General features: G+C 52.7%; 2 protein-coding genes across 4 annotated transcripts in view; one reads left to right on the forward strand and one right to left on the reverse strand.

The window, feature by feature from the left end:
• On the forward strand, positions 1 to 20951 carry EIF2D (eukaryotic translation initiation factor 2D). 2 transcript variants are annotated; one of them, XR_005451830.1, is made up of 16 exons: positions 1 to 114; positions 1883 to 2073; positions 5567 to 5650; positions 6374 to 6464; positions 7688 to 7795; positions 8932 to 9194; positions 10022 to 10139; positions 10298 to 10343; positions 10984 to 11087; positions 11275 to 11424; positions 12462 to 12551; positions 13037 to 13132; positions 13980 to 14100; positions 18549 to 18723; positions 18839 to 19260; positions 20845 to 20951. XR_005451830.1 is itself a non-coding variant. In XM_038748732.1 (15 exons), exons 1-15 carry the CDS (start codon positions 59 to 61, stop codon positions 18907 to 18909), a joined length of 1764 nt encoding a protein of 587 aa, XP_038604660.1. In that variant the 5' UTR covers positions 1 to 58; the 3' UTR covers positions 18910 to 19576. The 2 variants fall into 2 exon arrangements, 1 of the variants encoding a protein (XP_038604660.1); XM_038748732.1 differs by lacking the exon at positions 20845 to 20951 and having other exon boundaries at positions 18839 to 19576.
• The window catches only part of RASSF5 (Ras association domain family member 5), a 144599-nt gene continuing 141251 nt past the window's right edge, over positions 20794 to 24141 (reverse strand). For both annotated transcript variants that reach the window (XM_038748734.1, XM_038748733.1), the window contains one exon: positions 20794 to 23101. In XM_038748734.1, coding sequence (XP_038604662.1) covers positions 22949 to 23101 — 153 coding nt within the window. In that variant the 3' untranslated portion in view covers positions 20794 to 22948. The remainder of the gene's footprint in view (positions 23102 to 24141) is intronic.

Consider the following 24141-nt stretch of genomic DNA (forward strand, 5'->3'; position numbering starts at 1 on the left):
GCGGCGCCACGGCCTGAGGGACCTGAGGAGACCCGGCCCCCCCCGGCCCAGGTCCGCCATGTTCGCCAAGGCCTTCCGCCTCAAGTCCAACACGGCCATCAAGGGGTCGGACCGGTGAGTGCGGGGAGGGCCGGGGGAGGGGCGGCCAACCGGGGCTCCGCGCCTGCGCGACGCCCCCCCCCCCCCCCTTCGGCAGTCATTCATTCAATCATTCATTCAATCAATCAGTCAATGATTCAGTCAGTCATTCATTCATCAATCACGATTGATGATGATGATGATTCATTCATTCATCCAGTCGTATTTATGGTTGTACATATTTATTACTCTATTTATTTATTTATTTATGTATTTTACTTGTACATTTCTATCCTATTTATTTTATTTTGTTGGTATGTTTGGTTCTGTTCTCCGTCTCCCCCTTTTAGACTGTGAGCCCACTGTTGGGTAGGGACTGTCTCTAGGTGTTGCCAATTTGTACTTCCCAAGCGCTTAGTGCAGTGCTCTGCACATAGTAAGCGCTCAATAAATACGATTGATTGATTGATTGATTGATTGAGCGCCGACCGTGTGCAGAGCACCGGACTAAGCGCTTGGAAAGCCCAAGTTGGCAACGTAAAGAGACGGTCCCTATCATCATCATCATCAATCGTATTTATTGAGCGCTTACTGTGTGCAGAGCACTGGACTAAGCGCTTGGGAAGTACAAATTGGCAACATATAGAGATGGTCCCTACCCAACAGTGGGCTCACAGTCGAAAAGGGGGAGACGGAGAACAAAACCAAACAGACTAACAAAATAAAATAAGTAGAATAGATATGTACAAGTAAAATAAATAAATAGAGTAATAAATATGTACAAACATATATACATCCCTATCCATTCGATCGTATTTATGGAGCGCTTACCGTGAGCGGAGCACTGTACTGAGCGCTTGGGAAGCCCAAGTCGGCCACATCTAGAGACGGTCCCGACCCAACAGCGGGCTCACGGTCTAGAAGGGGGAGGCAGACGACAAAACAAAACCTCTGGACAGGTATCACGTCATCGCAAGAAATAGAAATAAAGCTAGCCGCACATCATTAATAATAATAATAATAATAATGATGGCATTTGTTAAGCGCTTACTATGTGCAAAGCACTGTTCTAAGCGCTGGGGGGGGGATACAAGGTGATCAGGTTGTCCCACGTGGGGCTCACAGTCATCACCCCCATTTTACAGATGAGGGAACTGAGGCTCCGAGAAGTGAAGTGACTTGCCCAAGGTCACACAGCAGACATGTGGCGGAGCTGGGACTCGAACCCATGACCTCTGACTCCAAAGCCCGGGCTTTTCCCACTGAGCCACGCTGCTTCTCTGTTAACAAAATAAATAGAATAGTAATTATGTACAAGTAAAATAAATAGAGTAATAAATCTGTAGAAATATACATACAAGTGCTGTGGGGAGGGGAAGGAGGTAGGGTGGGGGGGATGGGGAAGAGGAGAGGAAAGAGGGGGCTCAGTCTGGGAAGGCCTGGAATGCTTGGAGAGGAGAGATCATCCTCATCATCAATCGTATTTATTGAGCGCTTACTATGTGCAGAGCACTGTACTAAGCGCTTGGGAAGTACAAATTGGCGACACATAGAGACAGTCCCTACCCAGCAGTGGGCTCACAGTCTAAAAGAGATGTTACAGAAACCCAAGGACTTTCATCATGATTAAAACAGAAGGACTTGGGTTTAAGCGAAATGGGAAACTGCACTGCCACACCCCCCCCGCCCCCCGACTCCGATCCTTGAGATTTTGTCCAGTCTCTTTCTGGGGGTCTGCCTTGGGTAGGAGGGATAAGGAGGGCCTGTAGCCCCCTGCCTCCAGTCATAGTCCACATCTCCGCAGGAGGAAGCTACGAGCCGACGTGACTGCTGCTTTCTCCGCCCCCGGCACCGAGCGCATCTCCGAGCTGGTGCCCGGCAAGGACGAGCTCAACGTCGTCAAGCTGTACACCCACAAGGGCGACGCCGTGACTGTCTACGTTAGTGGTGGCAACCCCATCCTGTTTGAACTGGAGAAGAACCTCTACCCAACAGGTAGGGGATTGGGAGGAATTGCTGCTTCCATCTTCAAGGAGCCCCCGTGCGTGTTAGGATGTGCTGCTTCCATTTGCCTCAGTCTCTGTGTCCCGCCTCTTTCCCCCCACGTTTCTCCCCCCCCCGTCCACTTAATAGCCACCCGTCTCCAAGCCTTTCCCAAATTCTGGTTCAGATTTTCTTCAGCCGGCCTCCTCCTCAAGGAAAATAGGGACAGAGCAACCAGAAATTGGGATGGACAGAGAGGAAGGAATCAAGACTGGAAGAGAAATTCCAGGGTGTCTTGGAGCAGTAGGGAATTTAAGAGAGGGAAAAGAAGGATTTGAGAAGATTTGGATTTTGCAGGGTATGAGTCCTTGGACATTTCTCCCTTAAGCCGCTTTGATTTTTTTACTACAGCCCAGCCCACACGCTTTGCTCTAATAATGTCAACCTATTCACTGTACCTTAGTCTCGTCTGGTTTGCCGCCAGCCTCTCGTCCATGTCCTGCCTCTGGTCTGGAACTTCCTCCCCCTTCAAATCTGACAGATGGTCACTCTCCCTACCTTCAAAGCCTTATTAAAATCACATCTCCAAGACGCCTTCCCGACTAAGCCCTCATTTCCTCTTCTCCCACTCTCTTCTGCGTCGTGCTTGTACTTGGAGTTGCATCCTTAATTCACCCCACCCTCAGCCCCAAGGCACTAACGTACATAGCCGTAAACTATTTATATTAATGCCTGTCTCCCCTTCTCGGCTGTAATGTCGCTGTGGGCTAACACTGTTACATTGTACTCTCCCAAGCATTTAGTACAGTGTTCTGCAAACAGTAAATGTTCAATAAATACCATTGATGTTTGCCATTCAAATGTTACACAACAATTTCGAGGTAGCCTTGAGGACAAATGGGAGGGGAAATAGGGGTAGAGTTGAGGTTAGTTATACACCTAGGTCCATGAATTAGGGAAACGTCCAACTTGAGCTGTTATAACCTATCTCAGGCTGTTGTATTTATGGAGCGCTCCCTGTGTGCTATACGAAGCGCTTGGGAGAGTACACCGTAGCAGATTTGGTAGTTATGTTTCCTGCCCACAGGGAGCTTACGGTCTAGAGGGGGAGAGAGCCATTAATATAAATTTCGATATGTAAATAAATGCTGAGGATGGGGTGAATAAAGGGTACAAATTCAGGTTCAAGGGCAGCACAGAAAAGGAGGGAGTAGGAGAATGAGGGCATAATTGGGGAAGGCCTCTTGGAGGAGATGTGATTTTAATCAGGCTTTTAAGGTGAGGAGAGTGATTGTTGGAGTTGAAGAGGGTGGGAGGGAGTTGTAGGATGTGGGAGAAGAGTCAGCAGCGAGATAGACCAGATTGAGGCACAGCAAGTAGGTTGGTGTTAGAGGAATAAAGAGGTTGAGCTGGGTTGTAATAAGAAATTAGCCAGGTAAGATGGAAGGGGGCAGAGTGAGTGAGTGCTTTAAAGCCAGTGTGGTAAGGAGTGGCTAATGTGGAGGTGGGTGGGTAACCACTGGAAAGTGGGTAACCACGTTTTGAACTATATTTTAGAAAAAGGGATCCAGGCAGCCAAGTGAAGTATGGACTGGAATGGGGAGGGACAAAAGGCAGGGAGGTCAGTGAGGAGTCTGAGGCAGTAGTCTAGGAGGGAGAGGATAAGTGCTTGGATCAGTGTGGTAACAGTTTGGATGGAGAGGAAAGGGCAGATTTTAATGATGTTGTGAAGGTGGAACCGACAGGGTTAGTGACAGATTGAACGTGTGGGCTGAATGAGAGAACTGAATCGAGGATAACGCCAAAGGAACAGACTTGTGAGTCAGGGAGGATGGTAGTGCTGTCTGCAGTGATGGGAAAGCCAGGGGGGAAGACAGAAAAACTCCGGATGTTTTGGACATGTTAAGTTGGAGGTGTCAGTGGGACATCCAAGTAGAGATGACCTGAAAACAGGAGGAAATACGAGCCTGCAGAGGAGAAAGATCAGGCCTGACTGGAGACGTAGATTTGGGAATCATTTGCCTAGAGATGGTAGTTGAAGGCATGGGAGTGAGTGAATTTTCCAAAAGAGTGGGTGTAGATGGAGAATAGAAGAAGACCCAGAACTGAGCATGTGAGGGACTGTCACGGTTAATGGTGGGAGGCAGAGAAGCACACAAAAGAGACGGAGAGCAAGTGGCCAAAGAGGTAGGAGGAGAACCAGGAGAGGACAGTGGCACTGAAGCTAAGGTTAGGTAATTTTTCCATGAGAAGGGCTTGGTCCACAGTTTCGAAGGCAGCCGAGAAGTCAAGGAGGATTAGGATGGAGTAGAGGCTTTTGGATTTGGCAAAAAGGAGATCCTTGGTGACCTTTGAGAGGGCAGTTTCTCTGGAGGGAAGGTGGTGGAAGCCAGATTGGAAGGGCTCAAGGAGAGAACTGGAGGGAGGAAGTGGTGGCAGTGGGTGTAGACAATTCACTAAAGGATTTGGGAGAGGAATGGTAGGAGGGGGATGGGACAATAACTGGAGGGAGCCGTGGGGTCAAGAACATTTTTTTAGGTTAGGGGTTACATTAGCATGTTTGAAAACAGGTAGGGGAGAGACCATTGGAGAGTGAACAGTTGAAGATGGCTGTCGGAGAGAGGCAGGTGTTTTGATAAGGTGTATAGGGATGAGGTTGAAGGTGCAGGTGTAAGGAGTAGATTTTGAGAGGAAATGGAAGATCACCCCCTTGATACTGCCGGGAAAGATGGGAGAACCAAAGAAGGAACAGGAGGAGGGAGGGACTGGAGAGGAGCCTGGGTGATTTTAATGAGGTCATGCATGATGGTTTCAGTTTTCTCCATAAAGTACATTCCACGCTATTAGGCACAAGAGATGGGAGTCGCAGGGGGATGGTGGTTTGCGGAGAGAGTTAAACGTCTGTTTCAAACCGTTGAGGGCATCGAGGGGTTTTCCTCTTTCTACGGATCGGATCGTGCAGGAACAGTGACGAGACTCCTGTGTATGAGCTGCAGATCCCTGCCGGTGGGAATTCAGATAACAGGCCGACCTCTTCTAACTAAAATTTATCCTAGCCTGCTTCAACTCTGCCCGGCAACAGTATTTCTCCATTCTTTTTGACTCCCACGCCCATTGCCCTCCCCAGTCTTAAACATTCATTCATTCAATCGTATTTATTGCACGCTTACCGTGTGCAGAGCACTGTATTAAGCGCTTGGGAAGTACAAGCTGTCAACATATAGAGAAAGTCCCTACCCAACAGCGGGCTCAACAGATGTGTAACTCCCTCCGCGAACCCCAAGAGCTTCCCTTCGCTACGTACTGCCCTGCTGGGCCTGGAGATGGCCTTTTTTCTTTCTTTCATCTTTACCTTAGCACCATGAAATCTTCAGCGCGTGTCCCTCTCCCAACTTGGTTTGCTGACACTCCTCAAAGTTGGAGTACAGTGCTCTACACATAGTAAGCGCTCAATAAATACGATTGATGATGTAGGTTGTGTGCACTGTGGCCTTCTCTTTGGCAGTGTACACGTTGTGGTCCTACCCCGATCTCCTGCCAGCCTTCACGACATGGCCCCCTGTGCTGGCGAAGCTCGCTGGGGGAGCAGGTAAGACGATCCACGTTGAGGCGGGCTGCCCCAGAGCGAAGGAAGGGGCAAGTGATTTCAGAGTTACGGCAGGGACTGAGGACTCCGGTGAGATTGAGCCTTAACGGGAAGGTGGAGCCCAGAAAGATGTCGAAGAAACGGGGCCTGCTCAAGTCACCGTGGCACATTAAGCCAAGTGTCTGCGTGAAATCCGGGACCAATCAGGGGAGAGGGTCTGAGGGTAGGGGGGAACGGTAAGAGGCATTGTGGGGGTGGAGGGGGGGACGACACATGGTTTGGGGGCTCCAGGAGGGTTCAGGGGAGGGAGAGATGATGGCAGGTGGAGGTGGGGGAGTAGCGGGAAAAAGACGCCTGCCTCAGGTGACGGGCGCCTTGTTGTGGGCCTGCAACACTGGGTCATGAGGCAGAAAGCTGATCCAGAAAAAAAGGAAAGGCGCCTTTGGCAGCGGCCCCGTTTGCCTACCCGGCAGAGCTGGCCTGGCCCGGCCCAGCAAGGAAGTCACGGGAGAATCCTTCAGGTCGTCACCGCCTGTAGCCCTGGGCCCTCTACGCCCAAACCCTCAGAGGCAGCAGGTGGCCTTCCCGTCCCTCCAGGGACCAGGGGAGGGTCTTGTGCAGCTTCCACTCACCCATTTCCAGTGCCTTGAAATACCGGCCTGGTGAGCGTGAGGAGCTGGGTTCAAGGGGCAGGTGAGGTGTGCTGAGGTCTTCTTTTTGCTGCAGATTTGATGCTGCCCGGGCTCGTGGTGCCGCCCTGTGGGCTTCCCCAGGTGCAACAGGGCCATCTCTGCGCCATCACCCTGGTCGGGAGCAGGTACGGTTCGGACGGGCGGGCGCCGGAACACCGGGCACCTGGAGACGTGAGAAGGGGACGAAGGGCCAAGGCGGATCGGGCCAGGGAGAGGAGCAACATCATCATCATCATCATCAATCGTATTTATTGAGCGCTTACTGTGTGCGGAGCACTGTACTAAGCGCTTGGGAAGTACAAATTGGCAACATATAGAGATAGTCCCTACCCAACAGTGGGCTCACAGTCTAAAAGGGGGAGACAAAACCAAACAGACTAACAAAATAAAATAAATAGAATAGGTATGTACAAGTAAAATAGAGTAATAAATATGTACAAACATATATACAGGTGCTGTGGGGAAGGGAAGGAGGTAAGATGGGGGGATGGAGAGGGGGACGAAGGGGAGAGGAAGGAAGGGGCTCAGTCTGGGAAGGCCTCCTGGAGGAGGTGAGCTCTCAGTAGGGCCTTGAAGGGAGGAAGAGAGCTAGCTTGGCGGATGGGCAGAGGGAGGGCATTCCAGGCCCGGGGGAGGACGTGGGCCGGGGGTCGATGGCGGGACAGGTGAGAACGAGGTACGGTGAGGAGATTAGCGGCAGAGGAGCGGAGGGTGCGGGCTGGGCTGGAGAAGGAGAGAAGGGAGGTGAGGTAGGAGGGGGCGAGGTGATGGACAGCCTTGAAGCCCAGGGTGAGGAGTGGCATAATCAAGCGAGAGCCACGTGATGGCCATTGAGGAACGGGGGCCAGGTCTAATCCCCACCTGCGTACCCTTTCCCAGTGCTTAGTACAGTGTGCCGCACACAGTAAGCCCTTAATACCGTAACTATGACCGCCGCCCTGACCATCTTCACAGGGCCGGGCCGGAGAGGCCTCCCCTTGTTTGAAATTTGAAGACATGGCGGCCTGGAAGTTCTTCCTTATGTCTCTCCGAAACTAGGTTTCCCCTGTTTGGATGTGGGAGACAACTGAGAGAAGGGAAGAGTTTTGAGGCAGGGGTGACTGGGGAAACCATTCGGATGGGGGAACAATGGCCCTCGGGTCGAACGCCTCCGCTAAGGAGCCGCCTTCTCAGGAAGGTCGGAGCGGGTGGGGTTGGAGCCTCCTACCCCAGGCAGTCTCCCGCGCCGGCCCCACCGTCTCCCCTCTGGAGCAGGTGGGCCGGTGCTGGTCTAACTGCTGTCTGCCCGTTGTCGCGATGGGAGCCCGTTTCCTTTGCCAACACGCTGTCTCTGACCTCTCTCCTGTAGGGCGCCGGTTGCCATTGGCGTGGCCGCCATGTCCACGGCCGAGATGCTGGCGTCGGGCATGAAAGGGCGGGGCTTCACCATCCTCCACACCTACCAGGATCACCTGTGGTGAGCGCGGGGGCTTCCACGATGGGCTGAGGGAACGTCAGTCCCGACTGGGCAGTGGATTCCGGGGCAGAGAGCCAGACCCTGCCTGGCAGGCCTGAGGTCTGGCTTCCGGTCACGGTTCTGCGTCTTCCTCGATCGGTGTCCTTGAGCAAGTCACTTAGCTCCTCCGGGCCTCAGTTTTCCCATCTGCATCTTGACCTGTCAGGCATGATTCGTGGATAAAATAAGGGAAGAGGCACGACGACACTTAGAGCTCATTTCTGAATGATGCACCATCGCACATCATGATCCAGTTCTCTGGTCAGGGAGGAGGATGGTCTGCTCCATTCTTCCACAAGGGAAGCAGGCTCAGGTGAAATCCCATTCTCAAGGTCACCCAGCCCAGATGGGAAGCGGGAGGACCAGATCTCAGTCCCTGCCTCCCGAGGACATACTTTCTGCTCTCTTAGCTGGATTTTGAATCAGCACGAGAACCAGCGTGGCTGGTCAGAGGACCCGAGATCTAATCCTGACTCTACCACTTTTCGGCTACCTTGGATAAGTCACTTCACTCTCTGGGCCTCAGTTACCTCATCTGTAAAATGGGGATTAAGACTGTGAACTCCATCCTATCTGATTAACTTGTCTACCCCAGCTCTTAGTACAGTGCTGCCTGTTGTCGCGATGGGAACCCATTTCAAGCACATAATAGGCGCTTAACAAATACTGTGAAAAAAAAATCAGGCCTGGCCCGTTGCAAATTACTGGCTGGTCCCCCTTCAGCCTCTGAGGAGTCTTCCTTCCCCCTTGCAAAAGCCCCAGGTGAAGCCCCCAGATCCTCTAGAAGGGAATCTAGATACTGCCTCTTCCTCCCCAATGCTTAGTACAGTGCCTAGTGTCTGGCACATAGTAAGTGCTTAACAAATACCATTAAAAAAAAATAGAACCAGGGCCACTCTCTGAGCTTCTAGCATGGGATTCTAGCTCATTATCGTTAGGGAATGTGCCTGTTAATTCTGCTGTAATATACTCTCCCAAGCACTTAGTACAGTGCTCTGCACATAGTAAGCGCTCAATAAATCGGCTTGATGATGATGATGATGGTGCTCTGCACATAGCTCTCAATAAATACCATTGATGGGTTGATTTTTTTCCAGGCGCTCAGGGGACAAGTCCTCCCCACCCTCCATCTCCCCCCTGGGGCCAGAGCCCACGGGGCCCAGGAATGGCGATGAGGAGGAGCCGGCCCAGGGGGACCCCACTCGGCAAGTGGACCTGGGGAGTCTGAGCCTGAAGGGGAGCGGTGAGAACGGGGGGATCGACCGGCAGGAAGCCAAAGAGAAGGCCCCCAAGGAAGGCCTGGAAGAGGATGGCGACGGAGGAGCAGAAGGAGAAAGGACGGGAAGCCTCAGCCCGCAGGGTACTGCCAAGCAAAAGGGCGGACCCTCCCCTGCTTGGTTCCGTGGCCCCTTTTGGGGCTCGAGTCCTTTACTCTCCCGCTGGGAGCGGAGAAGGGCGCAGAAGGCAAAGAAATCCCGTGCTTCAGGGAGCGGTTACTGGGGTGGAGGTGGGGGGGTACCCAGTAACCAATCGTATTTATTGAGCGCTTACTGTGTGCAGAGCACTGTACTAAGCGCTTGGGAAGTACAAGTTGGCAACATATGGAGCCAGTCCCTACCCAACAGTGGGCTCACAGTCTAAAAGGGGGAGACAGAGAACAAAACCAAACATACTAACAAAATAAAATAAATAGAATAGATATGTACAAGTAAAATAAATAAATAAATAGAGTAACAAATATGTACAAACATATATACATATAAACAGGTGCTGTGGGGAAGGGAAGGAGGGGGGACGAGGGGGAGAGGAAGGAAGGGGCTCAGTCTGGGAAGGCCTCCTGGAGTAGGTGAGCTCTAGGTAGGGCCTTGAAGGGAACCTCTTCCACCTCTCTGACCCTTCTCTTCTAACTGAGAGTCTTCCCAGGTGGGCCAGCCCAGCAGATCAAGCGTTGGCGCCGGGGCGTTATCGTTAACCTTCCTTCTAGTTGCTGGGGCATCCTGGTTCTGGGATGCTGAGCCTCCAGCTTTCCTATCCGTTTGGTTCCCCGCCCTTTGGCCGGGGGTCGGGGGGGTCTCCTGCTGAGCCTTTATGGTGGGGCCAGTCTTCTTTAAGGGGCCTGGCTTGGCCCCCGCGGCCAGCTACAGCCGGGCGGTTCCTCGAGTTGGTTTGTCGGGGTTGTCTTGGCAGAGCAAATGGACGCCCTCCTGCACCAGTGTTTCCTCCATGCCCTGAAGAGTCGGGTGAAGAAAGCGGACCTGCCCCTGCTCACCAGCACCTTCCTGGGCAGCCACATGTTCTCCTGCTGGTATGTAGGCCTGGCCCGGGAATGGAGTGGGCAGCTTGGCTTCCCCTCTCCCCTAGGCGGGGATCGGAGGCCGAAGCCAGGCGTGCCAAGGCCCCTGGGTCCTTCCCCTGTCACTGTTACTTTGTCGTCATGACAGGTATCTCCCTCTCTGTTGCTAGCCCCGAAGGACAACAGCTGGACGTAAAGAAATCAAGTTACAAAAAGGTGAGAAGCAGCCCGGCCCAGCGGATAGAGTCTGGGCCGAGTAATCAGAAGGACCTGGATTCTAATCCCGGCTCTGTCACTTGTCTGCTGTGTGACCTTGGGCAAGTCACTTCACTTCTCTGGGCCTCAGTTCCCTCATCTGTAAAATGAAGATTAAGACTGTGAGCCCTAGGTGGGACAGGGACTGATCAACTCGTATCTTATCCCAGTTCTCAGAACAGTGCTTGGCACAGTAAGTGCTTAACAAGTACCCATCATGATTATTGTTACCCCAACGTTTAGTTCAGTGCTTAGCATATAGGAAGTGCATAACATTAAAAACACACACACACCCACCCCTCTTTCCCTCTTCCTATCTTCCCCTACTCCCCAGCTCACCTGCACTGACAAGGCTATGGGACCGGTGCGGGCTGCTGTATCACCGTGTGCTACGTCCCTCCTTGCAATTCCGGATCCCAAAGCATCTCATCCCTTTGGGGGAAGTGGGATTCCTGTCCCCTCCTTCCTCCTCCCCTTTGGGACCTTGGAATACTCAGAGGTGCCTGGGTGGGTCAGCCGGTCCCGGGAGAGGCGGCGTTAAGGAGGGTCGGACCCGGTTTGATGCCGCTTTCTCCTTGTTGGGGGTGTGTGGTCCCCTCAGCTGTCCAAGTTCCTGCAGCACATGCAGCAGCAGCAGGTCGTGCAGGTGAAGGAGCTGAGCAAAGGGGTGGAGAGCATCGTGGCCGTGGACTGGAAACACCCCAGGTGAGCCCGGGGGGGGGGGGCAAGAGCTGGGCTGGCCTCGCCTCACAGTTTCCTGGCCTCTTTTTCCCCCACTTTGTCCTCCCTCCGCATGTCTACCAACTCTGTTACGTCACAGTTCCCCAAGCCCTCAGTGCGGTGCTCTTCGTCCAGTAAGCGCTGCTCAGTAAACACCACTGACCGATTTCAGCATCACGTCCTTCCACGAGGCCGACCCCTCCCCAGGTGGACCGGGCCATCAGGAGTGCGAGGGGGAGCAGCCGTACCACCCACCCGACATCGAGCCCGCCTACTGCGTCCCGGCCAACATGAGTCCCCTCTTCCAGGAGTCGGGCCACAAGTATGTTCTGGGCGAGCGACCGGGGGGTTGCCCCGATCCCATTTACTTTGGTTTTCCAGTCCCTTCCTCCTCTCCTCCGCCCCTCTCCTCCTCAGGCCTGGCCCAACTCCCTTCCTCAAACACATGGTCTCAAACCCAGAGGAGAAGCAGCCTGGCCTAGCGGTTAGAGCACGGTCCTGAGAGTCAGAAAGACCCGGGTTCTAATCCCGGTACCGCCACTTGTCCGCTGTGTGACCTTGGGCAAGTCACCTCACTTCTCCGTGCCTCAGCCGCCTCATCTATAAAATGGGGATTAAGGCTGAGCACTCCATGGGGCACATGGACTGTGTCCAGTCTGATCAGTTTGTATCTACCCCAGTGCTTAGTACAGTGCCTGGCATATAGTAACAAATACACACTAAACAAATACATTTAAAACAAACCAGTTTGGTTTTTTTTTCAAAAAAAAAACCCAAACAAAAGCACTCCTCCAGGAAGCTCTCCTTGGTGAATGAAACTAGAGAACTGATCCCCCCCATCTTCCTTCCCTTTCACTTAAACCAATCCTCCCTAGTCCATAAGCTTTTAAAAAGCTTTTACTACCTTTCCCGGACTGTCTTTACTCAGTTCACTCCAGGTCCTCCCCAGCCCTGTGCTACTTACTGTTGCCTGTACACCCTAGTATTTTGGGTTTGTTTTTTTTTGTCATCTTTATCTCTGTCCCTTTGGGTTGTGCATCCTGATGCTTGTGGTCAGCAGTCAGCTCTTCCCAGCCAGGTCCAGGAGCGCTTTCCTCCCTTTTCCCCTCCATCCCTTCCGGAGCCTGGAGTGCTTAGCCGCACAGGAAGTGCGGGTTCAGTTGAGACTGACGATGGACCAGCTTCTCTCCATCACATACCTGATCCTCCTCCCGCTTCCTCCCTTCCTCCGGGGAAGGACAAGCCGAGGCTCCGTTCGGGGCCGAGCCGGCTCAGCGGGAGGGCTCAGACGGTGGGACTGGCCACTGCCGGCGACGGCCGACTTGTTATCCGCGATGACCCCCCTCTTGTCTCTTGTAGAAAGGGGAGCTTTCTCTCAGCCAGCGAGGCCCGGGCCGCCTGCATTAATTATGTGAAAAGAAACCAGCTGGTGGACGAAGACAATAAGAAGTAAGTGAGGGTCAGGTTTCCTGCTTAGGAGGGGGATCCACCTCCACGCACTCACCAGTGGGCACGGGGCCAAATCAGCTCTGGAACCCAGGACTCGAGGCCACGATACGAGAGGGGAAGGGTTTCAGAGCAGGTCTTCCTCTAGACTTCAAGCTCATTATGGGCAGGGAACATGTCTGCTAATTCTGTTGCACTCCTAAGGGCTTAGTACAGTGCTTGCCCTGGACGTAGTAAGCGCTTAGTAAATACTACTGATCGATTGATTCTTCCCTTTACCCTGGCAGCCCCCTGTAGCGGGAGACCCCGACCCCTGGTCCATGGGGAGTAACAGGCCCTGTGCTTGCAGGGTACCGTAACCTCCCACCTATATTCGCCCCAGTTGGAAGCAGCAAACAGTTGGCCATTTGGATTTAAACCCCCCATAAGAAGCGGCGGGGGAGAAGGGGACCAGTCTGACTATCCTCTCCCATCCCTTCTCCTTTCAGCCTGGTGAAGATGGATCCCATCTTGTGCGACTGCCTGTTGGAGAAAGTCGAACGGAATTCCGTCCTGAAGCTCCCCTGGGACAATCTCCTGTCCAGGTAAAGGTGCTGATGGACCCCATCACCAGACCCTATCACCAGAGCCCTGACTCCACCCCATCCGTGGTACCGAAGCCCCTTCCCCTAGAACTTGGGTTGGGGGCCCAGGGTATCTGCCGGGGATTCGTTGGGCCCTTGTTGGACCACTCCAGCTTGGGCTCTGGTGCTGAGAGAGATGGCAAGAGGGTCCAAAGAGGATCTCAGCGGCACCAGTAACTCAAGGGCTGAGCCGTGTACCGGAAGAAAAGGTTTTTAAAGGGGTTGGTGTCCTTGGTCTTCAAAAAAGAAGGCCGAGTGGAGACTAATTGCCAGAAAGTTGAGAGGTTATGAATGAGCGATTTAGATTAGATACAAGGGAGAATTTTCCAAAGGGTGTGGAAAGAGGCTACAGAAGTGGTGTTGGAATCTCCACCTCTGGAGATCTCCAAGACTGGAGCGTGAGTGATCTAGTAATAAATAATCATTGTGGCATTTGTTAAGCACTTACTGTTTGCCAAGCATTGTGCTGGGTCCTGGGGTAGCTACAAGGTAATCGGTTCGGGGACAGTTCCCGTCCCACGTGGATTTCACGGTCCGAGTAGGAGGGAGAGCAGGTATTGAATCCCCATTTTATAGATGAGGAGACTGAAGTACAAAAAAATGATTTGCCCAAGGTCACACAGCGGGTAGGTGGTAGAAGTGGGACTTGAATCCAGATCCTCCGAGTCCCAGGCCCTTGCTCTTTCCACTGGGCCGTGCTGTTTTATTTTCCTTTGGATGGAGAGAGGTTGACCAAAGGACCTCTTCGGGGGGGTGCAGCCTTTATTAGCTGTAGCTCTGCTGGACTCGTTGCGTGCTTTGTTTTCAGGTGCCTGGAGAGACTGCAGCCTGCTTACCGGGTCACCTTTTATGGCCAAGAGCCTGTGATGAAGAAAGGCAAGATCGCTCCCATCGATATCACCTTAGCCCAGAGAGCATCCAACAAAAAGGTAAAAGGATGGAAACCCAGTATGCCTCTGATTCAGGGAGCCAGAAGCCCTCGGTTTCTCATGACTTATAGCTCAACCCAGGAGTATTTTTTGAGTGCCGGCTCTACACGGAGTACTGTACCAAGTGCTCGGGAGGGTACAATAGAATTAGTAGACATGATCCCTGTTCTCAAGGAACTTAGAGTCGAGCGGGGAAGACAGGAACTAAAATAAATTTGTATGTATAAGGGCTACAGGAGTGAGGGTATCAATACTTTAGTGCTCTAGAGATTTTTTTTTTGAAGACTTGTTGAGTAGGGTTTGAGTGAGTGCCACCGTGAATGCAATGCAGCATTGGGCGGAGCACTCTGCCTTTTTGGGGAGGGGGATCAGAAACAGGGCGTCACCGCACAAAGGAAAAAGGAGTCCTTGAGCTTCTCGCTCAAGAGAGGCTCGGGGAGTCTTAGAGTTGGAAAGTTCCACAAGAAGTCATCTGTTCCAGCCCCCTGCCCCCCTGCAATCAAAGCTCAAGAACAGTGGGATGTTTTGTGTTCAAAAATCGCCACATATGGAGATTCCAAAACCAAATTTCCGAAAAATTGACTCATGAAAACGAGGATTCCTCTTTTCTTTCCCAAGTCCTGTCCACCGCCTGCCAGGGGTCTGGCAGGTGACGCACAATCCGTGGGGCAGGGCAAGGAAGGGGATAGAGAGACGAGAGCCCAGGCCTTGGTTCGTGGACTGTTTGAGGCTTTTTTCCCCATCGAAGAGCTATTCCCAAGGTGCAAGTCGCTTAACTTCTATGCGCCTCAGTTTCCTCCTCTGTAAAATGGAGATTCAATACTTCACTTAGCTTGGGAGTCCCCTGTGGGAAAGGTGTTGAGTCTAATTGGATTATGCTCTATATATCCCAGTGCTTTGCATGTAGTAATCCCTGAACCAATTCCACAGTTATATCATCATCATCAGCAGTTACTCTTCCACTGTACCCCGGAATGCCCTGTGGTCCCAAAGACAGAGTTAGGCCACTGTCCCGTGCCTGCGGCAGTCATAAGGCAAGCAAATCTGCCTAGGACCAAACTCATTTTCATTAGGAAAGCAGCGTGGCTCAATGGAGAGAGCATGGGCTTGGGAGTCAGAGGTCATGGGTTCAAATCCTGGCTCTGCCAATTATCAGCTGTGTGACTTTGGGAAAGTCACTTAACTTCTCTTTGCCGCGGTTCCCTCATCTGTAAAATTGGGATGAAGACTGTGAGCCCCACGTGGGGACAATCTGATCACCTTCTATCCTCCCTAGTGCTTAGAACAGTGCTTTGCACATAGTAAGCGCTTAACAAATGCCATTATTATTATTATCATCATTATTAGGGGAAAACATCCTGACCCCTGAACCCCTTCTCCCCCAACTAATGTTTCCTAACCTTGGGAAAGGAATAATAATAATAATGATATTTGTTAAATGCTTACTTTGTGTCCAGGTCAGAAACAGTCCCATTCCCATAAGGGATTCCCAGGCTAAGTAGGAAGGAGGATAGATATCGAATCCCCCTTTGTTTTACAGATGAGAAAACAGGCCCGGAGAAGTGAAGTGACTTATACAAGGTCACTCAGCAGGCAAGGGGCAAAGCCGGGATTAGAACCCAGGTCCCCTGACTCTCAGGCTGGTGCCCTTTCCATTAGAACATACTGCTTCCCAGGATCTCTAACTACAACTTACAATCCATCAATCAATCGTATTTATTGAGCGCTTACTATGTGCAGAGCACTGTACTAAGCGCTTGGGAAGTACAAATTGGCATCACATAGAGACAGCCCCTACCCAACAGTGGGCTCACAGTCTAAAAACAGTGGGCTCACAGTCTAAAAGGGCTCACAGTGACCGGAGCTTTATCTGGAAAGGAAAAGGGAAAAGAACAGATGTTTGGAAATGCTTTTTTGCAGCACAATTTAGCGCTGCTTTGGCTCCATCGGCGGGCCTGCTTTTCCAGCTGGACGTCCAAGCCGAACGGCTTGACCCTTGAGGGAGGTTGTTATTTTGGGCTCCGGCCCCCCTGCCCTGCCCATCAATCGGGCACAGCACCCGGACTGAGAAACGGGCAGCCTTCCCCGCGGAAGCCAGGAGTCCCTTGGCTCGCGCCTGCTGCCAAATGAGGCGAGGCAGCGACGGGGCCCGGGCCGACGGACGTCCACTGACGCCGAGAAGGCCGGAAATCTCCGGCCCAGGCAGGGCACCAGCTGTCCGGGCAGCGAGCCGTGCCCCTGGTGACTAGGGCACAGTTAAGCTGCACTCGGTCGCAAGTGGCCAGAAATTATATGGGTCAGCTGAGCGCCGCTTCGGGGCTCAAAAAGACATGGTTTTACACCCCGTGAGACTGGGTTTCAGGCTCTGCTTCCCTAGAGGCCTGTTATTTCTCACCTCCGAGGCTGCTGACTAGCCTTCAACTGCTCACGTAGCTGGGGTCGTCAAGGGAGAGAAGCGGTTTTACTTCGTCCCGGAACACTTCTCTTCCTTGTGAGGGTCCGTGGTCTCTTTCCCTCCATTCTGGCCGGCAGCAGGCAGCGTCGTCGAAGGTGACGGTGTAAAGAAACAGCTCTCCGAGGGACGCCTCTCCCGACAGCGTCTTGATTGGGGGGTATCGCTGGGGGCCGGAGAGAAGCCGTGCGTCGGTGCGTCTGCTGGCAGAGTTGTGGCTGACCAGGCCTGGGGTGGAACCGGTGTCTCCGTGGCAGCACAGCTCTTCATTTTGTTGGACGGGGGCAGTCTGCAGGACAACACTTGGGGCTCGTTTGATCCTGGTCACCATCAGTTATTTCTGTCGGAAAATTCCCGCTCGAAAATAGTAATAGTAATAATAACGGTACTTGTGAAGTGCTTACTATGTGCCAGGCGCTGTTCTAAGCGCTGGGGAAGGTTCAAGATGATCGGGTTGGACACAGTCCCTGTCCAACGTACGGCCCTCAGTCGTCATCCCCACTTTACAGGTGAGGGAACTGAGGCCCAGAGAAGTGCAGTGACTTGCCCAAGTTCACACAGCAGACAAGTGGCGGGGTCAGGATGAGAACTCAGATAATAATGATAATAATGATGGCATTTGTTAAGTGCTTACTATGTGCAAAGCACTGTGCTAAGCGCTGGGGAGGATAGAAGGTGATCAGATTGTCCCCCACGTGGGGCTCACAGTCTTCATCCCCATTTTACAGGTGAGGGAACAGACGCATATGACCTTTTGGGTCCCTTGCCCGGGCTCTATCCACTAGGCCACTAAAGCACCACTGTCCCATGCAGACTCTCCATTCCCTGGGTACTTCCTTCTGTTTACTGTAGAAACACTCGTTTTCCAAGCGGCAGGGCCGGAAAGTTGCTAAAGCCTTTCCCTTCTTTACTGTATAAGCATTATAGGCTTTTTTTTTGAAACCGGGAAATACAGACAGTTGGCACCATTTGAGAATGGGCAGACCGTCAGCAAAAAGAGGATGGCTTAATCAATCAATCGTATTTATTGAGCGCTTACTATGTGCAGAGCACTGTACTAAGCGCTTGGGAAGTACAAATTGGCATCACATAGAGACAGTCCCTACCCGATAGTGGGCTTAATTGGGGTAATAATAATAACTGGTATTATTATTATTATTGGTGTTCTTAGCGCCGGGGTAGGTATAAGCTGATCGGGTTGGACACAGTCCCTGACCCACAAAGGGCTCCCAGTCGTAATCCCCATTTTTACAGATGAGGGAACTGCGACACAGAAAAGTGAAGTGACTTGCCCCAAGTCACAGAGCAGACAAGTGGCAGAGCTGGGATTAGAACCCAGGTCCTTCTGATAACCAGGCTCATGCTCTATCCACTAGTCTACACTGCTTGCCTGCTTAAAGCCAGACTGTCTTGCCTCTAAAGAACACTGCAGTCCCACGATGACCGGTGAGCTGATTGCCTGGTCTCATCTGAGCTCCAGTGCCCAAGCTGACTTCCCTGACTTACTTTTTAGGGGCGTGGACTATCATTCAGTCCATCAGTGGTATTTATTGAGCGCTTACTGTACGCAGAGGACTGTACTAAGCGCTTAGGAGAGTACAGTATAATAGAGTTGGTAGAGTTGAGCCCCTTCCTTCCTCTCCCCCTCGTGCCCCTCTCCATCCCCCCATCTTACCTCCTTCCCGTCCCCACAGCACCTGTATATATGTATATATGTTTGTACATATTTGTTACTCTATTTTACTTGTACATATCTATTCTATTTATTTTATTTTGTTAGTATATTTGGTTTTGTTCTCTGTCTCCCCTTTTTAGACTGTGAGCCCACTGTTGGGTAGGGACTGTCTCTATGTTGCCAACTTGTACTTCCCAAGTGCTTAGTACAGTGCTCTGCACACAGTAAGCGCTCAATACGATTGATGATGATGATGATGATGCCACGTTCTTTGCCCCAAAGGAGCTTTCGGTTTAGAGGGGTCCTCTCTCCTCGCTGCAGGTGACCCTCATCAGGAACCTGGAAGTGTACGGCCTGGACCCCCATTCCGTGGCCAATATCCTCCAGCTGCGAGGACAAGCCAGTGCCACCATCTGCCCCGTCCCCGGAGCCAAAGACCTCGTCCAAGTCCAGATCCAGGGCAACCAGATCAATCACCTGAGTCGGCTGCTGCTTGGTGAGAGTCTCCGGGGGCGGTGGGGGGCCCGGCCCATCTCTCCGGCCAGCCCTGCCCCACCTTTCCCTGGTCCCAACGCAGGACAAAGCCATGTCGTGTCTGTTTTCCTCCCCAGACGAGTACCACATCCCCCGGAAGTACGTCCAAGGCCTGGAAAAGGCCCCCAAAGCCGGCAAAAAGAAGTGACAAAACCCCCAGTCCATTTCGGAGTGCCCCGGGAACCCGAGCTGGTGACTGAGATGGGCGTTTCGGACTCTGAAAATAAACTTACCGTCGTCCGCGCGCACGCTGGAAGTTTCCGGGAGAAACTCTGCGGTGCATCTTTTCTCCGGGGATGTCTGTCAGGTTGAAGAATTCTTGGAAGGTCATCTCGTCTCCCCATCGTTTCCAGCGAGGAACCCCCCTAAGACATCCTAGATAGAGGAGAAGCTGGGTGGCTTGAAAAATCAGTCAGGGAGGGGGATCCAAAGCCGATTCCACCGGTCACCACTCCTTGCTGCAGTGTCTCAGGCCCAGCCTTTGGAGGATAGAGACGGGGTAAGCTCCTTGTGGGCGGGGACTGTCTCTACCAACTCTGTTGTACTCTCCCAGGTGCTCAGTACAGTGCTTGGCACACATCAAGCGCTCAATAAATACCTTGGTTGGACTGGTTGCTAGGGAGAAAGTTTCCTGTTGCCCCAGAATGGAATTCAGAGACGAGGAAGAAGGTGGACGGGAGATGAGGGAGTGTCCTCCTTTGGTGAGCTTTAAAAGGTTGAGGCACCTTCCCACTCACCCTCCTGCCATCAGGTGGTCTCTTCTCCCAGCTGAAGGCAGAGGGAGGGGCTGGCTGACCTCCCGAGAAGCAGCGTAGCCTAGTGGAAAGAGCACATACCCGGGAGTCAGAGGACCTGGGTTCAAATGCCGCTCTGCCACTTGTCTGCTGGGTGGCCTTGGGTAAGTCACTTCACTTCTCTGAGCCTCAGATCCCTCATCTGCAAAATGGTCAAATGCCGCTCTGCCACTTGTCTGCTGGGTGGCCTTGGGCAAGTCACTTCACTTCTCTGAGCCTCAGATCCCTCATCTGCAAAATGGGGATTCAGTACCACTTCTCTCCCTCCTACTTGGACCGTGGTGGGACCTATCTTGTATCTTGGACTGTGTCCAACCCAATTATCTTGTATCTATCCCAGTTCCGAGTGCAGAGCTTGGCCCTTACTGAGGGTTTAACAAATGCCACAATTTTTATTGCAATTATTGTTACCATTACCCTTCAGACTAGAGGTTTTATGGGACCAGGACAGGATGGGAGCTGTGTTTGTTGCACTAGAAGCAACTCCTCCCAGGGGACAGCCGAGGGCTTCCTTGTGCTACGGCAGTGTTACTGAAAGGTGCATGCTTTGTGTCTAGGCAAACTCTAGCTATGGGACAGAGACTGCTGAAGGTCTTTTACGTGTAGTGAGCACTGGATGCCAAAATGCTTGGGGAGCGTTCCGAGAAGCAGCGTGGCTCAGTGGAAAGAGCACGGGATTTGGAGTCCAGAGGTCGTGGGTTCAAATCCCGGCTCCGCCAACTGTCAGCTGGGCGACACGAACAAGTCACTTCACTTCTCTGGGCCTCAGTCACCTCATCTGTGAAATGGCGATTAAAACTGTGAGCCTCCCGTGGGACAACCTGATCACCTTGTAACCTCCCCAGCGCTTAGAACAGTGCTTTGCACATAGTAAGCACTTAACAAATACCATCATTATCATCATTATAAAAGGCTCAGCCCCTACCCTCAAGGAGCTTATCTGTCTCCATGCAGGAGGATGCCTGAACCTTCCAGCCGACTTTTCTCTCTTTAAATACCTTCTTTCCCGGTTGCCTGTTTTAAGCAGCTGGTTGCCTGGCAGAAAATTCTTCGTTATATCTAACCTAGATCTCCTTGGCCAATGGCAAAAGCCCATTTTCCCTCTGACTCTGTACGTGGAGGGGAGAGAACAACAATTCCCCAACTTTCCGGAAAAAAAGCCCCCTCCCCACCCCGTATAAATTTGGGGATGAGGAGGGTAAGGAGCAGGGGAGAGAAATGAACAACATTTCAGAGGGTTGTCCGTTTTTGCCAAGGAAGCATTTATTTATTCGCTTTTGTTTCTACAGGACAGACTGATGTTAAAATAAAAAGTAATCCACGCAACACGCTCACTCGCTGAGCAACACAGCCCTAGCAACATTGCCGGCAGTCACACCCAGCTTGTGGAGGGAACGGATACCGACTCTACAACCTTGGGAGAGACTGAGACATCAGCTCAGCTCAAGACCAGTGTCAAGCTGTGCTTCAGTTAGGATCTGAGCTTTTCAATAGTTTATTTTTTTTTTTAAGTATAAACGCCCCCATCTCTCTCTCTCTCTCGCTCTCTCTCTATATTTAATTGTTTTTCTTTTATAAAAAAAATAGCCATCCCAGCAAAGGGAGGTTTTCAGCAGCATTCATGGTAAGCCCGCTATGGCCGTGTGCCTTCTTTAAAGACATGCTGGGCTTGCGACCGGGGGTGGGGAGGAGAGGCAGGAGAAAAGGACCTTTCTATTTGAAAACTTATACCGGAGGGAAGTGCGAGATGGAGTTTTTTTTTTTTAAAAAAGACTATCAAGCATGCAGCTTTTGCGGCTTTCATCTTTACAGCTTGTAGCAAGAGGTCACCGGCCCCTCGGGGGCCGGAGCGGAGGCAGTGGGGGCTGCTGCTCCCTGAAGGCAGAGAGCATTAGGTACCAGCTTCCCCTTCCAGCCGGGGGGGAAAAAAAGTCACTTTTCTTTCCCCATTTACTTTGGACCCATTGCTGCCACCCCCAAGATGGGGAGAGAGAGCCCCCATGTAGGCGGTTGCTTTTGTCCCCCACCGACCACCGTGGTGAAAAACTATCTTCTTGTCCTCTTCCCCTCTCCCACGCTCCACTCGGCCGGGGTACCGGTCACCTTTCTGGTGGGGACAGCAGCAGAGGGGAGGCCCACCCGGGAGCCTTTCTCTCCTGTCCTCTTCTCACTTTGACATTAAAAAAGGCACTGAGGTCAAAGGAGAGGGAGAGGTTTCCGTGGCCTTCCGGCCTCAAGTCACACCGGGGACAGGATGCGCCCCGTCGGGGTCTGGAAAGGAGGCAGCGGGCTGGTCGGGAAAGTTTGGAGCTTCCCACAGCTATGAGCGGAGGCGCCCTTTGGGCCTGGGATGGGCAGAGGCCCAAGGGAGAACAGGGATGAGCGTGGGAGGGGACTGATCGCTCCGCCCCCAATCCCTGGGCGACTCCGGGATGGAGGGTGGACGAGCTGGGACGGGGAGGTTGGGTTAATCCAATCATCCCCATTTTCCTCCCCCCAAGGAGGAAAGGAGGGCAGGGATGGGCTGGGGTCCTGGGGAGAAGGCAGCAGAACAAAGGCAAATTGCATTCATATTTCTCAAAAGCAAACGCTAACGCGTCGACACCAACCACGTGCACGGGTGCGCCCACGAACGCGCGTCCGCGCACACCCCATCCTGCGCCTGACCGGACGGCCTCCCTTCCCAGCTGGAAGCGGGGAATTCCGGCCCGCCTAGGCCTGAGTCCTCGAGGTCATGGCCCAGCTGCTCTGGGCTGAGGCTCCGTGGCGGGGGGATGGCCCATTTGGAATACGGGAGGGCTGGTCGCCTCCACCCCGCCCCCCCCGATCTCCCAGACCTCGCGACTCGGTTGGCTTTACCCGCTTCCTGAGAGGCGGGCGGTCCTCGCCAGATGCCGCCCCCGCCACCCTTGAAATAAATAAAACCGTCTGTGGGAGGAGGGTGGTGAGGGCCTGGGTCAAGGGAAGAAACCGAGTCAACGTGAAAGGCCGGTGGAGAGCGCGCTTGCCTTAAGAACATTTTTTTGTTGTTTTTGGTCTTTCCTCCGTCATGCTTTGCTGGGAGGGGCCGGCGGCTCGGGAGAGGAGGAGCGGCAGCAGCAGCTGTATTTGGCTTGGGAAGAGTTCACGGGTTGGGAGAGAGGAGACTTTTCTTTCCTAATAGCCTGGCAGCGTCCCTGGAGCGGAGTTCCCAGCGGGGGAGGGACGTAGAAGGTAAAATCCAACAGGAAACACTCGTCCTTTGGCCGGGATTTGTGCCACTTCTGGAGCAGCCGGGTGTGGGACTGGGGACGGGCCCAGCCAGGGGGAGTCCTGAGAAAGTGTCGTTGTGAAATAATTCCATCCATCCGTCCATCCTCCTCGGCACCGACGAGGGGCAAAGTTGGGGGGAAACTACCCCGGTTGGCCTTGGGCGTCTCTCAGGGACTTTTGTAGTTTCTGCCTGAACTTGTTGTACTTTCTGTGCACTTGCTGGATCTTCTCGTTCTCCTCCTTGTCCAGGATGATGAGGAAGTTCTGCAGCTCCGGGATGGAGAAGGCGTCCCACTGTTGAGGAAAAGAGGGGGCGGGTGGAGAAGGAAGATGGCCACGGTTTGACACTTGACGCGGAGAAAGGGGGGGATCCAAGACTGAGCTAGGGGCCACTTGGTCATCCCCCTGGGCTCCCCCTATGGCAGTGCTGGTCCGCCCGGGCCCCTGACGGGCTGGTGTCGGGGGACTCGGGGCAGAAGACGGATCTTCCTCCCTTCAAGGCCCTGCTGAGAGCTCAACTCCTCCAGGAGGCCTTCCCAGACTGAGCCCCTTCCTTCCTCTCATCATCATCATCATCATCATCAATCGTATTTATTGAGCGCTTACTATGTGCAGAGCACTGTACTAAGCGCTTGGGAAGTACAAATTGGCAACATTATAGAGACAGACCCTACCCAACAGTGGGCTCACAGTCTAAAAGGGGGAGACAGAGAACAAAACCAAACATACTAACAAAATAAAATAAATAGAACTTCCTCTCCCCCTCGTCCCCCTCATCTTACCTCCTTCCCTTCCCCACAGCACCTGTATATATGTATATATGTTTGTACATATTTTTTACTCTATTTATTTATTTATTTTACTTGTACATATCTATTCTATTTATTTTGTTAGTTTGGTTTTGTTCTCTGTCTCCCCCTTTTAGACTGTGAGCCCACTGTTGGGTAGGGACTGTCTCTATATGTTGCCAACTTGTACTTCCCAAACGCTTAGTACAGTGCTCTGCACATAGTAAGCGCTCAATAAATACGATTGATGATGATGATGATGATCTGAGGGCTGCTCCGACAACAAAGCAGCCTTTCCGGTTCCGGCCCAGAGCGGTAGCAGAGTTTCTCCAGGAGCCCTTCCCCGCCTGCAGCTGGGATTCTCCCACATCCAGCCCTCCACAGCCAACTGGTGGCAGGGTGGAGGGTTGTGTGATGGCTCCCCGGGTACCTGGATCTGCCCCCTCCTCCAGCTTCCTGGGGCCTGAGGCGAGGTAACCTCCCCCACCTCCTCTCTCTCCCTCCCTTCAAAGCCCTACTGAGAGCTCACCTCCTCCAGGAGGCCTT

This window comes from Tachyglossus aculeatus, chromosome 7 (assembly GCF_015852505.1).
Source record: "Tachyglossus aculeatus isolate mTacAcu1 chromosome 7, mTacAcu1.pri, whole genome shotgun sequence".
Lineage (NCBI taxonomy): Eukaryota > Metazoa > Chordata > Mammalia > Monotremata > Tachyglossidae > Tachyglossus > Tachyglossus aculeatus.